Genomic DNA, 17311 nt, shown 5'->3' on the forward strand with positions numbered 1-17311 from the left:
CGATCGGTTACAGCTGTGTGCTTTATTGTGTCATTAAGTTATGATTTTTTTATTTATTTAACTAGGCAAGTCAGTTAAGAACAAATTCTTATTTTCAATGAAGGCATAGGAACAGTGGGTTAACTGCCTTGTTCAGGGGCAGAACGACAGATTTTTACCTTGTCAGCTCGGGGATTCGATCTTGCAACCTTTCGGTCACAAGTCCAACACTAACCACTACCTGCTGCCCCATCATCTGAATGAATTACATTTCATGTCCTATCAGAGGTAATCTCCTCAGATCAACAAGTGATGTAAGCATTATTATGCAAATTCGTTTTTGTTGAAATGCAACGCAATAGTGTCTCCTTTTGTTCCAGGGAGCTATTACTAAAGAAATGCATTCCTCTTCACCTCCCAGCTGAAGGCTAGCCTACAGTCCAATTTAAATAATTGGATTGGAATGGCATTAGGAATGTATGGAATTTATTTTCAGGGCACTGGGCAGCATGTTTTAGACAAAATGACAGGCTTTTAAAACATATTTTACCAAAACAATTCATGCTGCTGTACATTGCATATATTGTATAACATCTCTACGCCTACAGTGTGTATGTAAAGCTGTCAAAGCTAATGGGATCTCCGTATAGGGCAGGCACACTATAACCGAAATAACATTGGAAAGGTAGGTGTCTATAGAAAAGCAACCTCAGAGGTAACGTGAGAAAATGCGAATGAAAACCGACCAATTTTGTGCAGTTGAAAACCTCACCACTGTCAGTTCCTTGTCTCACTGCATCAATATTGACATCGCCATGTGCCCGCTAACAACGTTGGGTTACGGAAGTAGCCTTGGTTCTCTGAGTAGAGTCTGTCGCCAAGCGATTTATGGGAACTCAATCACGCGATGTGATTGAAATGCATAATATCAAATGTTTAAGTGATAATTTTTTACAACGGGTTACCAACGTATTGAAATAATGATCGACATATTTTAATTAAAAAAGTAATTTTGATACATGTATTCGTACTATTTCATCCTTCCACGCTCTGGATAAGAGCGTCTGCTAAATGACTTAAATGTAAATGTAAATATAGTCCCGACACAAATCTAGGGTTGCTAGAGACGCGACCCAGTCGTTCGTTTTTTTTGTTCTGTATCTGTGGACGCGACCCAGTCGTTCTTCTAAATGCCATACTGACTGGCAACATTCTTATTTATCCCTTGCGGGACACTGTTCAGACAAAATAAAGACAATCCATGATATTCATTTGAGCTGATTTTAATAAATGAAACCATACATTCACGTTGTTATCCACCACAGCTGACTTAAGTGATAATGCCCGAGAGGCCGGTGTTTGTTGGATATATTGGCACCGGTGTCTCCCTTGGGTCCAGATGATTCTTTATGGCCTCGTTATATGCGAGAGTGGCGTATCTGAGAGAGAGGATGCATTGTTATTATATTGTTTTCCAGTAGCCTAATTACGGGTGCAACTTAGAAATTACACAAACAGGTTATGAACAACATACCTTAGGCCGTTGGGCTTTAGTTGTCTGTTCCCCACTTTTCCTCTTCGACCCAGATGTAACTGGAGGTCGAACCACACTTTCTGGACCAGACCGCTTGGTGTTGCGGGATTCAGAGCCTGGGAGTTTTGGAGCTGGGCCATGTCCTTATCGGTGAAGGGAGGGTGGCTGTTTGTGATATATTTTCCTTGCCGTCTTAGCTGTTCGATGTTTCCCTGAAATACATGATTCGATGTGGTAAATTCAGTGTCCTGCATAAGGCACCAGCTGCAACCGATGGGTGGGTCATTTAGAAACCCGTTGAGCCCACTCCGGAGTGCCAGGTAGCTACTTATGCTGTACCGCCCCTTCCCATTTCGTACATTTCCATAAAACTGTCGGAGAAGGATGTTAAATTCTTCCTTAATGACCGTTTTGAAGTCAACAACTGTTTTATTCTCTGCTAGCCAGCCCTCGAAGCAACGCACAGCTCAGTTTGTATCTTAACTGTGTTTTTTTCCGTTGCGGCTTTTCTCTAGGTCATTCAATGCGGTATCCTTCAAATCTGCATGCCTGGGTATTATTGGCATCTATTTTTCCCATTCATCCATAGTCATGCCGCCGAAAAGATCAGAATAAATGTTCCACTCATCCATTATAGTTTTCGCAACAAAGTATCGATTTAGCCAGCCAACTGAAAAAGTTGTGCATGTTGCTATGACAACCAGCTCAAATTGCTGTCAGTGTCGTTCTGATACATTCATTTTATATGGGACGGTGGAGATCGCAATTCAACATTGAAACAATATTGAAAAGGTCAGAGAAACAGACAGCAAGGTTTATACAAGTCTCTGCTGTTGAAAACCAAATGCTGGTCTATAAAATAAATGGGAGATCATGTCTAGATGCTTTTAATAGTGGAGATCAAGTTTATACATTTCCTGGCAGGGTGGATGAGACAGTGGATTGTGCAGTGAGATGGAACAGAGTAAATAGGCATTTCAACGTCATAGATTTAGCCGGTGGTAATTTGTGAAATAGACAGCGACTGGAATGCGGTTTTAACCAATCAGCATTCAGGATTAGAACCAACCGTTGTACAGTCACTCCACACCCTTACTGTACCCACGTGACCTGTCATTATAAAAGGTGGCGTGGCGTTACATACTGTCTATTACTTTACATAACCCCATGGAGGTGGCGGAACGACATGAAAGCTTAGCGACCTGTTACTCTACTCTGAGAACCAAGGTTACATCCGTAATGTTCTCTTTCGTTTTCGTAACATGTCACCAAACAACCTATGGGAGAGGCTGTACCAAAGAGTTCTTTCTGACAACAGAGTGGGATAACCCCCCATTTAACTTAGTCCAGATGAGTCCCAGGGACGTCCTTGTATCCACACAGGATGCAGCAAAATATAATTACCCAACAGGGTAACACAGAATTTCACCTGTCATATACAACCTTATACACAAGCAAGCTGAAAGCTAGAACTTAAAACATGAGGCTTCAACTGGGTGCAACAGCACCAAGAGAGGAACGCCACTGTTTAGAACGTCCATCTCACTGATGGTTTACATTTACATTACATTTAAGTCATTTAGCAGACGCTCTTATCCAGAGCGACTTACAAGTACATACATTCATACTTTTTTTGTTTGTTGTACTGGTTGATAAGTATGTACAAGGTTCACGGTATCGGTCACTTTTCTGGGTTGAGCTAGTGTGCTGTGTCCAGATTCACACCCCCCCACTGATGTTGTGGGCATAACATTGAGTGTGTAGTACCTCATGAAAGTCATGGGTGTTTCCCAACTTGCATCAGCACAGATAGAGTCCAGGGAGGCCCCTCTGAACAGGGCCCATGAAGTGACCATACCCCTGGTGGAGCGTATAGTTTTGACAATGCACCAATGTACCAGTCTCTGCTTCAAAACAGTGCAACCTTTGGTGTTCTCCACATAACACACAAAAAACTGTTCCGGTTGACAAACAGTGCTTGTTGCAGCAAGATAGGCAGTCAATTCCCTAACTGGGCAAAGGGTATGCAACTCATGACTCTCTTGTGGGGAGGCAGGTGAAATGCTGCTATGATTAAGGGCTGGTTAGCATGTGATGATGAAAGCACCTTAGGTAAGAATGCTAGATTTGACAGAAGCACTGCCTTTTAGAGCCATTTTCTGCTGAAGTGAGGCTGGAAGGATGGGTAGAAAGAGCATGTAATTATCCAACACGCTTGGCTGAAACAATAGCCAATTGACTGAGAGCTCACATACACTATATATACAAAATGATGTGGACACCCTTTCAAATGAGTGGTTTCGGCTATTTCAACCACACCCGTTACTGACAGGTGTATAAGATCGAGCACAAAGCCGTGCGATCTCCATAGACAAACATTGGCAGTAGAATGGTCTTACTGAAGAGCTCAGTGACTTTCAACGTGGCATCATCATAGGATGCCCCTTTCCAACAAGTCAGTTTGTCAAATTTCTGCCATGCTAGAGCTGCCCCTGTCAACTGTAAGTGTTGTTATTGTGAAGTGGAAATGTCTAGAAGCAACAACGGCTCAGCCGCAAAGTGGTAGGCCACACAAGCTGACAGAACGGGACCGCCGAGTGCTGAAGTAAAAATCTGTCCTCGGTTGCAACACACTACCGAGTTCCAAACTGCCTCTGGAAGCAACATCAGCACAATAACTGTTGGTTGGGAGCTTCATGAAATGGGTTTCCATGGCTGAGCAGCCGCACACAAGTCTAAGATCCCCATGCGCAATGCCAAGCTTCGGCTGGAGTGGTGTAAAGCTCGCCGCCATTGGACTCTGGAGTGATGAATCACGCTTCACCATCTGGCAGTCCGACAGACGCATCTAGGTTTGGCGGATGCCAGGAGAACGCTACCTGCCCCAATGCATAGTGCCAACTGTAAAGTTTGGTGTTGGAGGAATAATGTTCTGGGGCTATTTTTCATGGTTCGGGCTAGGCCCCTTAGTTCCATTGAAGGGAAATCCTAATGTTACAGCATACAATGACATTCTAGACAATCCTGTGCTCCCAACTTTGTGGCAACAGTTTGGGAAAGGTCCTTTCCTGTTTCCTGTTTCTGCTTGACAATGCCCCCATGCACAAAGCGAGTTCCATACAGAAATGGTTTGTCAAGATTGGTTTGGAAGAACTTGACTGTCCTGCACAGAACCCTGACCTCAACCCCATTGACCTTTGGGATCAATTGGAACGCTGACTGCGAGCCAGGCCTAATCGTCCAACATCAGTGCCCGGCCTCACTAATGCTCTTGTGGCTGAATGGAAGCAAGTCCCCGCAGTAATGTTCCAACATCTAGTGGAAAGCCTTCCCAGAAGAGTGGAGGCTGTTGTAGCAGCAAAGGGGGGACCAACTCCATTTTAATGCCCATGATTTTGGAATGAGATGTTCAACCAGCAGGTGGCCACATACTTTTGGTCATGTAGTGTAGGTCAAGTGAAGACAGAGGCTCAAATGGTGGGCTCATAAGTGATCATAGGACAACAGCTAACGCCCATGAGGGTATTAAAGGAGCGTTGGAGGGCCGTAGCCTGTGGGCACCTTTAATGAATTGTAATTCTAGAATGCCCCTGATGATGCACCTGCAATCTGGCCATGCCATATACACTTTTAATGTATACTGAACAAAAATATAAACGCAACAATTTCAACGATTTTACTGAGTTCATATAAGGAAATCAGTCAATTACAAAACATTAATTAGGCCCTAATCTATGGATTTCACATGACTAAGCAGGGGCTTTATTACAGACAGAAATACTCCTCAGTGTCGTCAACCGTCCAGTTGGCTTGTCTCAGATGATCTTACAGATGAAGAAGCTGGCTGTAGAGGTCCTGGCTGGCATGGTTACATGTGGTTGTAAGGCCGGTTCAACATACTGCCAAATTCTCTAAAACGACGTTGGAGGCTGTTTATGGTAGATACATGAACATTCAATTCTCTGGCAACAGCTCTGGTGGACATTCCTGCAGTCAACATGCCAGTTGCGTGCGCTCTCAAAACTTGAGACATCTGTGGCATTGTGTTGTGTGACAAAACTGCACATTTAAGAGTGGTATTTTATTGTCCCCAGTACAAGGTATACCTGTGTAATGATCATGCTGTTTAATCAGCTTCTTGATGTGCCACACCTGTCAGGTGGATGGATTATCTTGGCAAAGGAGAAATGCTCACTAACAGGGATGCAAAAGAAGAGAAACAAAGCTTTTTGTGCGTATGGAACATCTCTGGGAACTTTTATTTCTGCTCATGAGACATGGGACCAACACTTCAGTATAGATGGGGACTTCCCTGCAGACATAAGCTACTGGAGAAAAGTCAAATTACAGAACAAATTCCACTTTCCAGCAAAGAGGATGCCCTCTCTGCCTGAACTGTATCAATTACCAAGGAGGGCAACCCTGCAGCTACAAGGCAGTCACGTTCAGGGGCCACATCCACAACTTCAGTATGCTGGGTTAGGGTGCCAAAGCTTGCCGTTCGCTTGTGACAGGAGGTCCTTTCGAAGAGGGGAATCCCATGATTGGGTGGTTGTCAGCTGTACAAGGTCTGAAAACCAGTGATGCTGTGGCCAATGTGGATCAACAAGTAGAACTGACGTGCTCTCGAGACTGATCTTCCTCAAGACCTTGATGGAGCAAGGGAATTGTTGGAAACTCTTCTAGCAGCCCACTGTATCCGCCAGGCTGAAGGATAAGGGCCTCCACTAGAGAGAAGGTATGCTGCCTGATTCTCCACACCCGGCAGGTGTATTGCTCTGAGGGATGTAAGGTGTCTGTTTGCCCAAAGCAGTAGCTCCATTACTACCTGCTGCAGTGCTATAGACCTCAGTCCGCCCTAGTGGTTGATGTGTGCAACCACGTTGTCCTATAGTACTGGGAGGAAGTGACGGAGTGCAAGGTGAACCGCATTGAGCTCCAGTACGTTGATGTGAGGTGTTGTCCATGGTGCTGACCATACAAGATAGACCCCTGACTAGTTCAAGGCTGTTCCTCATCCCTGTAGGGAGGTGGCTGTGGTCAAAGTCACCTGGTTGTAAACTGTGGCTAGGAGAACTCCACTGGGAGTTTGAAGTGCTAGGCACCACCATTGTATTGCTCTCCAGCAACTCATTGAAATTGTCAGCTTTTTGTGTTAGTCTCTTCTGGGACACCAGCACTGTATTGGCCACATGTGGAGCAAGCCCAACGGTACACCATGGACTGCAGCAGCTAGGAGGCCTAGGAGCCTCTGACTCTCTAGCACTGTCACCTGTTTTCTCAGTTTGAATGTTGAAAGGCAATTTGGCAACGACACCACTCTTTCTGGAGAGAGTGTTGCTCACATGATTTGAGTGTACAGTGTCAAGCCGAGGGGCGAGTGAAATAACTGAACACACAATTTTTCGAAGGTAAATCTCAGGTATTTTCTGTGTGCAGGTAGAATGGGGATATGAAAGTATGCGTCTTTCAGGTCCACTGTGGTGAACCAATAACCTGGTTTTACTGACTGAAGGATGGTTTTGATTAGCAGCATTTTGAAGGGAAGTGCTGAATGATTATGATTAAGACACCTTAGGTCCAGGATCAGACCGAGGCCTCTGCCCTTTTTTGGCACCAGAAAATAGATTTCGCTCTCTCCCACAGAGGAGGGGAGGGGGGGGGGCTGCTGGATGATCGACCTTCACACTCTGTCGTAAATTACCAGAGGGAGACTCTCTCTCTCTACCCTTTAGTATCAACCAAAGGAATGCCCAAAACTCTAACGTCCAAAAAGTGAACACTGGAACAATATTTCTAACATCCGATTGTGTGGAATGATGAGAGATGGTCTATGGAAAACTAATATCTATTTTGTGATGTCATTAAAAATGGTATAAAAATGGCAATGTCTTAACAATCCTATGAATAGGACTGGAATTTTTGTTTTCTAATGAGATAATTGTTTTTCCTATAAGCTATGCACGTAACTAGCCACGTCCGAGTGAGCTCAGAGATCGTATCAGCATGACGGAATGTCCCCTTGGCCAGAGTGCATAAAAAGCCTTGGTGACTAAATCAACCTTTAGACCAGGAAAGGTGAGGAGGAGAGAGCTACATGTTTTGAAATGGTTGACGCTTTGAACCTCAACACGAGGTGAAGAAATTAACTCACCTTCCTTCAGAGAGACTAAGAGCTGCAGCTCATGTCCATCGTGATCCAAATCCTGAATGCCAACACGAGGAGGAAGAGAGGAGAAGCTCACCTCAGACAAATCACTGGTACAGTTGATTAGCTGTTTTAAGCCAGGTATCGAGAAAAGTGAATTTAAGTGAGGCTATCTTACTACGCTCATCATCAATGGGAATCATTTAAACTACAGACAATTTAGAAGAGGTACATTGTGACCTCTTGTGGACAATCAGAGCCTTACACCAACAGGAAATCCCACCACAACAACTTTTCGAGAAGGCTTGGTTCCGACTGAGATTAACCATGAATGAAGGAATTTCACACGTAAATACATTCATTATTTCTTATACCAAGCGGGCGGTGGTTTGGGTGCAAGGTATATGATTAATGTGAGAATAGTTATAGAATGTGTCTCTTTTTCTCTGTCTCTCTTTTTCTCCATCTCTGTGTAATAAGCCATTATATTTTGTCAGTCCACTAGGGACCCTTGTCTCATGTAAGTGTGTATGCGTATTCTGTGTTATTATTTAGTTAGCTAGTAAATAAATGATTAAACCAATTTGTGTAGTACTGAATAATGTTCAAGGCTGGGGTTCTTGCAGATCCAAGAAGGTTACAAATGTTCAGTATGAGAATTGATAAGAGGTTATGATTAATATGTTGACTGTGTTATGGATGTTATAGGTAAAGACCTTATAGAGTTTAATTCGGGAGATGGTAACTCTCTAAACAACTTCTTCCGTCGTGCCCCAAATCCTAATGAGTTAATTGTTACACAATGAATAGAAATCGGGTAATATTAAACATAGCTAGTGGATTAAATAAATAATCAGATTAATGAAGGTAAAGTCACGACACTTACGATTGGCCAACAACAAGCTACACGCGCCACTCTCGTGAAAAGCAAGAGCAGCAGCATAAATTATAACATTTCTCTGTCTCTCTCCATACTGCAGCATCGCGTTTGGATCTGTACAGGTCCTTCCGGACAACTCAGTTATAATTACACATACCCGAGACCCGTGACAATCATATCAGATTCGACCCAGACCCGTGACAATATATATATATAGAATTCTGTATCCGAACCCGCTCAGGTCCAGGATCTAGTCTCGGGTATTCGGGCACAGGTGGATTCGTGAAGACCTCTAGTCTGAACTGTGACGGAGAGATCAGGCAGAATAAGCGAAGCAAATGATTTGTCCATATGGTGGAAATGGTCTAAACTCTTTGCATCTGCACTATGAACTGTAGTTAAGCTGTACATTTGCTTGGCATGGCTAGGGTTCTGTCATTTGGCATGGTCAAAGTGCATTGGAGCTCACGCACAAAGTAACGGGATGGATGTCTCAGTCTTTGAAGAACTGAATTCATCAAACTTGGATGAGGATGCCAAGGCAGTAGGTGTATGCTACACACTGAGGTTCCTCCTTACACACTCTCAAAGATTTCAGACAAGGATATTTTCTGGTCGACTGTCACTGCCAAGTCGGCAGGCTGGGACTGGTCGATGCTAGAGCTGTGGTTCATAGCATCATCATTAGAGTGCACGTAGTCTCTGTCATAATAGTGGGAAAGTGTCACCCGATTCAATAACGACGCTCCGTTCAGAGGTTGGGTTTGGTACCGGCGGGGGAAAGCTGGCCATGATGTGCACGAGGGCAGACTCAATAGTTGCAATACGACTGTCCAGTGACTTAATCTCCTTGGCATCTCAGTGCATCGAGATTTGTGCCCAGGATGAGGGATGGCGTTTATTGGGCGGTGGTTCACGAGAGGAGTGAGTCGAGATTTCAATGTTCTCGGTTTTAATTTCTGACAGTGACTGTAAACATTGACGGTATTTAGTGTCTCAATCACATTACAGGAAGGAGTTCCCATAGGTAATTTGGCGACCCGTTACAAAAACGAAAGAGAACTGCTTGTAAAAATTAAAAACCTCTTAGGGATCGGATCTTGCTAGCGGGATCAAATTTGACAACATCCTGTGAAATTGGAGCGCTCCAAATTCAAATTACAAAATCGTAATATTAAACATTCATGAACATACAAGTGTCTTAAATAATTTAAAAGGTTAACTTCTTGTTAATCCAACCGCTTTGTCAGATTTCAGAAGGCTTTACGGCAAAAGCATACCATGCGATTATTTGAGGACATCGCCATTGATTTCAGTAATCCACTCCTTCAACATGCATACAAAGGAATCCAAACATCTACCGGTAAACTTTGTCCAAACAAGTCAAACAATGTTTCTAATCAATCCTCAGGTACCCTAATATGTAAATAAATGATAATATTTCAGACGGAAAGAACGGTGTTCAATAGAAAAGGATAATAATGAATAGCGCGCCCTCATTCACGCATGCCAAAAGCCTACCTTTCCTGATGAGAACACCTTGGATAAACTACAACTACTTGTTAATTTTTCAAGCAACAAGCCTGAAACCCTGCATAAAGACTTGACATCTAGTGGAAGCCATAGGAACTGCAAGCTGGGAGCTATTTTTTGTATATCCCATAGGCTTGCATTGAAAAGGCCTGTGAAAAAAATTCTGGATGGATTTTCCTCGGGTTTTCACCTGTCAAATCAGTTATGTTATTCTCACAGACATAATTTTAACAGTTTTAGAAACTTCAGCGTGTTTTCTATCCAATGCTACTAATTATATGCATATCATAACTTCTGGGCCTGAGTAACAGACAGTTTACTTTGGGCACCTCAGTCAGCTGGAAATTTAGGATACTGCCCCCTAGCCTTAAGTTAATTTTAAGGAAGTAATTTAGCCATTCATTGTACTCATTGCAATCTGTAGAGTTGTTATTTTCTCAAGTTTTCTTGTGACATTCCTGGATTACTCATTATATTAATAAAGTTTGATTAATCAACAAATACGTTAGTCAGTTGAAAAAAGGTTAAGGGTACAAGACTATGTACATACTGTACACTGCTGTTGGCAAAATCACAAAATATCCCATCAAGCCAAGCGGGTAAAGCTTCCCGTTGTCACAGTTCCAAGACCAGTCAGAAACACCCAGCTAACCCTATGCTAATGGCGCCGCTGCATCTCAAAACTCAACTTGGATCCGCGTTAAGTAGCAATGATATCCTTCTCCACCGTCGTCTTACGACAGATATCTCGAACCAGTCATGACTTCAATAAAACAATACATAATTTAAGTTGCTTTCCAGCGAATTTCTTAGTTACATGTTTATATAACTAACAAAAGAGTTTTGAAGTTGAGGGTGCAGTATTTATGAAGATTCGCAATGAGGACGAAAACAAGCATAGTTCAGCTAGCCAGCTAGTTTAGCCCAGTAGCGGTGCGTGAGTAAAATCCCTTGGGAAGCCAATCCAGGAAAAAAAGCCATAATTGTGTTGTTTGCTCTATAACCTGTTAGTTCATATGCCTTGCTACTGTGACATATAGCGTGATATATAGGCCTAAGGCGGAGACAATAAGACAGTGGCAGAAATACATTTAACCACACCTTTGTTTCATCACAAAAATGAGAGCAACAAAGCATATTACATGGAACAAACAGTTACATCAGTGGAGGCCGCTGAGGGGAAGACGGCTCGTAATAATGGCTGGAACAGAGCGAGGGAATAGCATCAAACCATATGTTTGATGTATTTGATACCTTTACCCTATTCTGCTCCAGCCATTACCACAAGCCTGTCTTCCCCAATTAAGGTGGCACCAACCTCCTGTGAGTTACATGACCTACAGCATGATCAAGGAAGTTAATGTTTCCGTCATTTTCGGATCACTAAACAACTATTGATTTAGAACCACAGAGTTACCGCAAGTCGCAAAGAAAACAGGAGCTGCCTCCACTATTCCAGTACCGTTTGAACTTCAACATTTCAACATCATCAAATCATATATGCTTTGTCTAATACAGTGACAACCAAAAGATACCAAAAACAATTTAGTCCAATCAACGTAAGCTAAATACGATGTGACTGTCTATAGTACTGATTACTGTGTGTGTGTGTGTGCGTGCAAGTAGAAAAAACATGACTCACCCTACTTGTAGCGAAACGCCAATGACATCCTTCATGTTGATGAAACGGTCAATGACTCTGTCATACAGTAGGCCTAAACACTTAGTTGTTGTTGTCCTAGGCTACCTGGCTAAAATGTTTGCTCGCTAGCCTAACTTACTCTCAAGGGCAACAATGCGCCAGGCCAGCTAGATTACATTAACCTACTACATCTAGCTACATATTTAACTTCCATCCTCTCAGGCCAGGGGCACAATGTATGAATTTATGTTTGGATCAGAATCGTCATTGTAATCATTGGCCAGTACGGAGATTTAAGTAAAACCAGCACAAATCCCTATCTCCATCAATGGCTAATTTAGGAACGAGACGATTTTAGCTAGCTAGCCACTGGAGAACAACGACACTACACGATGCATCAATTCAAGTTTCTGTAAATGATGTTTTGCTTTTGATATGATTGGTGTGAAGCCAAATCCAAACGGGCTTTTTTTTGGTATGCCAGGACCATTCACAGTTGAGCTCACACAGTTTAGCTCAACGCTGATTGCCTATTATTTTATTTGGTATCAAGGGAGGCCAAATACTCGCTGGCTTTCCTTACATTCAATGCTATGGGCAGCAACAATGTCATACCCTTTTTGGCCAGACAGCATCAGATGGGCTACACATACTGAGACAGAGGGGATATATTTTGCTCACTCGGATGCTTTCTCCATTGAGATACAAGGAAAATTATGAAACACAGAGACAAATAAATGATTTTATATGTTTTTTGGGGGGGAGGCCTGGTTTCCTTGGCATCTATGAATAGTGGAGGCTGCTGAGGGTAGAACGGCTCATAATAATGGCTGGAACGGAACTAATGGAATGGCATCAAACACATGGAAACCATTTGTTTGATGTATTTGATACCATTCCACCTATTATGCTCCAGTCATTAACACGAGCCCGTTCTCTCCAATTAAGGTGCCACCAACCTCATGTGATGAATACCTGCCACTGGTTTAGCCAGGGAAACCAGTTCTTATTATACCTCGGTAGGAAAACCGGGGAAAACTAGCTCAGGCCATGTGCGTGTGTGTATGCCATCCCACCCATTCCGCTTCTGTCATTAACATGAGCAGTTCTCCCCAATTAAGGTGCCACCAACCTCATGTCATGAATACCTGCCACTGGTTTAGCCAGGGAAACCCGTTCTTACTATACCTCAGTGAGAAAACCAGCTCTGGCCACAAGACTAATTCAGGAGAACTTTTGTTTTATGGCCTTATATCAGGAGCTGGTGACGAAAGGTTTGATTAAACAATTCAGACTGAAACAAATAAATCAGATGACTTATTTATATGTAAGTATAGCAAATCAATATACAATCCCGAAATCAGCTGTAATTGTCAATAGTAAAACAAAGCTTAAAACGATATTTGAGTGAACTCTGAACCCTAAACACAGAAAATGAATGGTGAATTCGACTGGACACAGTAGACTCCTCCTCGTATTTATTTACACATTTTGGCGTGGTGTCATTGCACAATGGAACAACTGAAGAAAGATGTGAAATTTAATCCATCAACAACAGCCAATTTCTTTTCACGGGTGTTTTTCTGGTAAGTACTTGTTTACAGTTAACACTGTAGCTCGATCTTTTAAAAGTAGCCAGTTAATAAAGTGGCTGGCTATTAAGGGTGCGTTCATAAATTCGCTCTGGCTATCTACTCCGATTTCAGAGCACTCTTGTCTGAGTGTGCCAGAGTTCAGAATAACAGGAATTTACGAACGCTCAACACCCGTTGACTATGGCAGGTGTCAGTAAACGTAGGCCAAAAAAGCGTGATTAAATTGTTGCCAGCAGCACAGTCACCAATGATATGGGTAACATAAAAACAGCCTAACCAGCTCTGCTAGGGCGAGTAAAATGGTCAGAGGTCTCTTCTCATTTGGGTCTGGAAGTAGCTGTATTTGGGTCTGGAAGTAGCTGTAATGTAGTGAACATTATGCCACAATCCAGTCCGTGTATTCATTCTGTGGGGTTCCAGTTCCATGTTTTACAGTAGCCAGACAGTAGGAGTGATATGCCATGTGAACTATAACGCCGGCATACTTAGGAGTAAAGTTAAACTAAAGTATACGAACGCCCGGACATCAGTCCTTCTAAACATAAGACATCTAAACAACTGTGGATGTTACATTTGGCGACGAGTGAAACGCACAAGAGGCGAATGCAATTTACAAGACGAACTACGTGCCTATGTGAGTAAACGCAGATAGCAACAACAGCCTAGTTAACATTGTACATTACAATACCATGATGTGCACACAGGACCCAGTTCAATCGGCTCGAGGTCGAAAAAATGGATCAACAGATTCAACAATTTTCTAGTGGCATTAGACATCGCGGATAACACACAAAGGGCATTACTGTTACACTATGCAGGGTCGGATGTGTACGATATATTTGACACACTGCAAGATACCGGAGCAGCTGATGGCTATGACACAGCTGTAGTCAAGCTCAATGCATATTTCTGTCCAAAAGTCAACACAGAATATGAAACCTACGTTCAGGCAAACAAGACAAAATGAAAACGAAACCTTGGATGCTTACCACACAAGATTGGGGCAATTAGCATACACATGCGAGTTTGCAAACGTTGATAAAGAAGTCACAGATAATACTAAGCTGCAGTTCCGCGCGCCTCCGCTGGATGGCGCTAAAGGATGGTTCAATGGCTTTCCAACAGCTACTTGATACAGGCAGGGCAGATGTCGGATAAACAAGCTGCAGGCATTGAGAATGCTCAATCAAAATCACAAAAATAACTCTCAGTGCGTGTTGTACAAAATAAAAAATATAACAAAAGCCAGGGCTATGAAAGTGACAAACGTCAAAACAATAACTGTGGAGGAAAATTCCCACATGATGGAGGACAAACAAACTGCCCTGCAGGGGGGAAAAGATGTGAAGGATGTGGAAAGTTGAATCACTTTCAAGAATGTTGTAGATCAAACCACAGAGTCCACTCCTCCATGCTGAAAAACTAACCCAATGGCGTCCGAAACAGTCACATGATGACCAGACACAAAAACAAAACACCTCACCAAGCTTGGATGATTATGTGTGTACACTACAGAAACCGTCGCAACCACACATCCAAGTTACCATTATGAACACAACTGTGGATGTTATTAGTGATTTGGGAGCACGTGTTAACATTGTTGATGAAAAAACAGGCTAAGGCAAATATCTTTGCTTATGGCTCACCCGAACAATTTCCACTGAGAGAAATTCACTTCACCAATCCGCTCCAAGACTAAGACGGTGGATACCACTTTCTATGTAATCAAAGGTGACTCTGGCTCACTACTTAGCTGTCAGACAGCAACAGACATTGGACTTCTGAAAATAATCAACCCACTATCCACCCCAGCTGATGGTTCATTTATAAGCCAGCTTACCAATGAATACCAGGTCCTCTCAACAAAAAAAACAACGTACACCAAATGGCATGTGAGGAGTGCTACCCGAACAAGCATAACACAGTGTATGCATGTATGTATATTTATTTATTTTAACAAAGTCATGGAAACTGGAAAGAGGTGTCCGGCTCGTTTTTCAAGTTAAGTCGCCATTGTCTATTACTCCTCAGTTGAGTTGACTTCACATTTGATAGCTAATGTAATTGATTTGTTTGCCAGAGCAAGTCTAGACCGCACAAGCTGTATTATGCCGACAACAGTGCAGTTTGTCAGCCAGGTGTATCTCTACAGCATGGGCATACCTCTGGGTGAAGTGGACATCCCCATGCATGCACCGTATCAAAATATGACTAATTCAGTACCATCCCGTTCTCGATGCTTTGCCTGAAATCATAACCAGTAGTGCACATACCCAGTAGTGCACATACCCAGTAGTGCACATACCCAGTAGTACACATACCCAGTAGTGCACATACCCGGTAGTGCACATACCCGGTAGTGCACATACCCGGTAGTGCACATACCCGGTAGTGCACATACCCGGTAGTGCACATACCCGGTAGTGCACATACCCGGTAGTGCACATACCCGGTAGTGCACATACCCGGCAGTGCACATACCCGGCAGTCCACATACCCGGCAGTGCACATACCCGGCAGTGCACATACCCGGCAGTGCACATACCCGGCAGTGCACATACCCGGCAGTGCACATACCCGGCAGTGCACATACCCGGCAGTGCACATACCCGGCAGTGCACATACCCGGCAGTGCACATACCCGGCAGTGCACATACCCGGCAGTGCACATACCCGGCAGTGCACATACCCGGCAGTGCACATACCCGGCAGTATTGGCACCCCTGGTAAAAAAAAATGTTTATGCTCAGTCTTTCATTCAAAAATCTAACCTTTTTAATTAAAATAAAAAATGAATTATCATAAAACATATTGTTTAATTAGGAGTTTTGGCAAGGAAAATGTCTTTGTTCTCCATATGCTCTCTCTCTCCATACTGAGAGTTTCCACCAGGAATTTATGACTGTTGTAAAACCTGATGTGAGAGAGGGAGGGAGCCACGATATACACCCAAAAGAGTCATGACGTGACACATTGTTTTTAAGAGTGTTTAATCATGATTTCTGCTGACAGACTTGATAGGCTACATATGTTTTATTATTAAGTTATTGACGGTTCTAAGTTCCCTAGTGGCCAATTTCAAAGCTGCAAAAAAAAAACTTGTTGAGGCGACCCTCAGATAAACACATTTTTTGTGCCCTCTCGGATAAGTGATCATACCTTCTGTAAAATTTAAGAGTTAATGTGTTGATATATGCACATTATAGTAATTAATACCCATGAAATATGCTATTTCTTACCAATTGATAAAATGGGTTTTTCATGCTAGCATTCGTGCCTGCATGTCACACAGTAGCAACATAACTTGCTGATCTACAACAAAATAATATGCATTTTGTCTTATTTTACAGTTAAATTAACCTTGCATTGTTATACAGTGCCTTGGGATGGTATTCAAATCCCTTGACTTTTTCCATATTTTGCTACGTTACAGCCTTATTCTGAAATTGATCAAATAGAACATTCCACAGCAATCTACACACAATACCCCATAATGAGAAAGTGAAAACAAGTTGAGTAATTTTGACTAATTTCTTAAAAATAAGACATCAATACCTTATTTACGTACAGTCGGAAGTTTACATACACCTTAGCCAAATACATTTAACCTCGGTTTTTCAGTTTTTTAAACTCAGTTTTTATTTTAGGTCAGTTAGGGTCACCACTTTTATTTTAAGAATGTGAAATGTCAAAATAATAGTTGAGAGGATGATTTATTTCAGCTTTTATTTCTTTCATCACATTCCCAGTGGGTCAGAAGTTTACATGCACTCAATTAGTATTTGGTAGCATTGCTTTTAAATTGTTTAACTTCGGTCAAATGTTTTGGGTAGCCTTCCACAAGCTTCCCACAATAGGTTGGATGAATTTTGGCCCATTCCTCCTGACAGAGCTGGTGTAACTGAGTCGGATTTGTAGGCCTCCTTGCTCGCACACGCTTTTCAGTTCTGCCCACAAATTTTCTATAGGATTGCGGTCAGGGCTTTGTGATGGCCACTCC

At 42.7% G+C, this 17311-nt stretch overlaps 1 protein-coding gene across 1 annotated transcript in view; it reads right to left on the reverse strand.

Annotated features, from left to right (window-relative positions):
- Positions 1 to 1246: 1246 nt before the first annotated feature.
- Positions 1247 to 17311, reverse strand: part of LOC139566400 (ATP-binding cassette sub-family C member 4-like) — a 32179-nt gene continuing 16114 nt past the window's right edge. The window contains exons 7-8 of the mRNA XM_071387537.1: positions 1514 to 1725; positions 1247 to 1418 (exon numbers count right to left, since the gene is read on the reverse strand). Coding sequence (XP_071243638.1) covers positions 1707 to 1725 — 19 coding nt within the window. The 3' untranslated portion in view covers positions 1247 to 1418; positions 1514 to 1706. The remainder of the gene's footprint in view (positions 1419 to 1513; positions 1726 to 17311) is intronic.

This window comes from Salvelinus alpinus, chromosome 38, assembly GCF_045679555.1.
Source record: "Salvelinus alpinus chromosome 38, SLU_Salpinus.1, whole genome shotgun sequence".
NCBI lineage: Eukaryota > Metazoa > Chordata > Actinopteri > Salmoniformes > Salmonidae > Salvelinus > Salvelinus alpinus.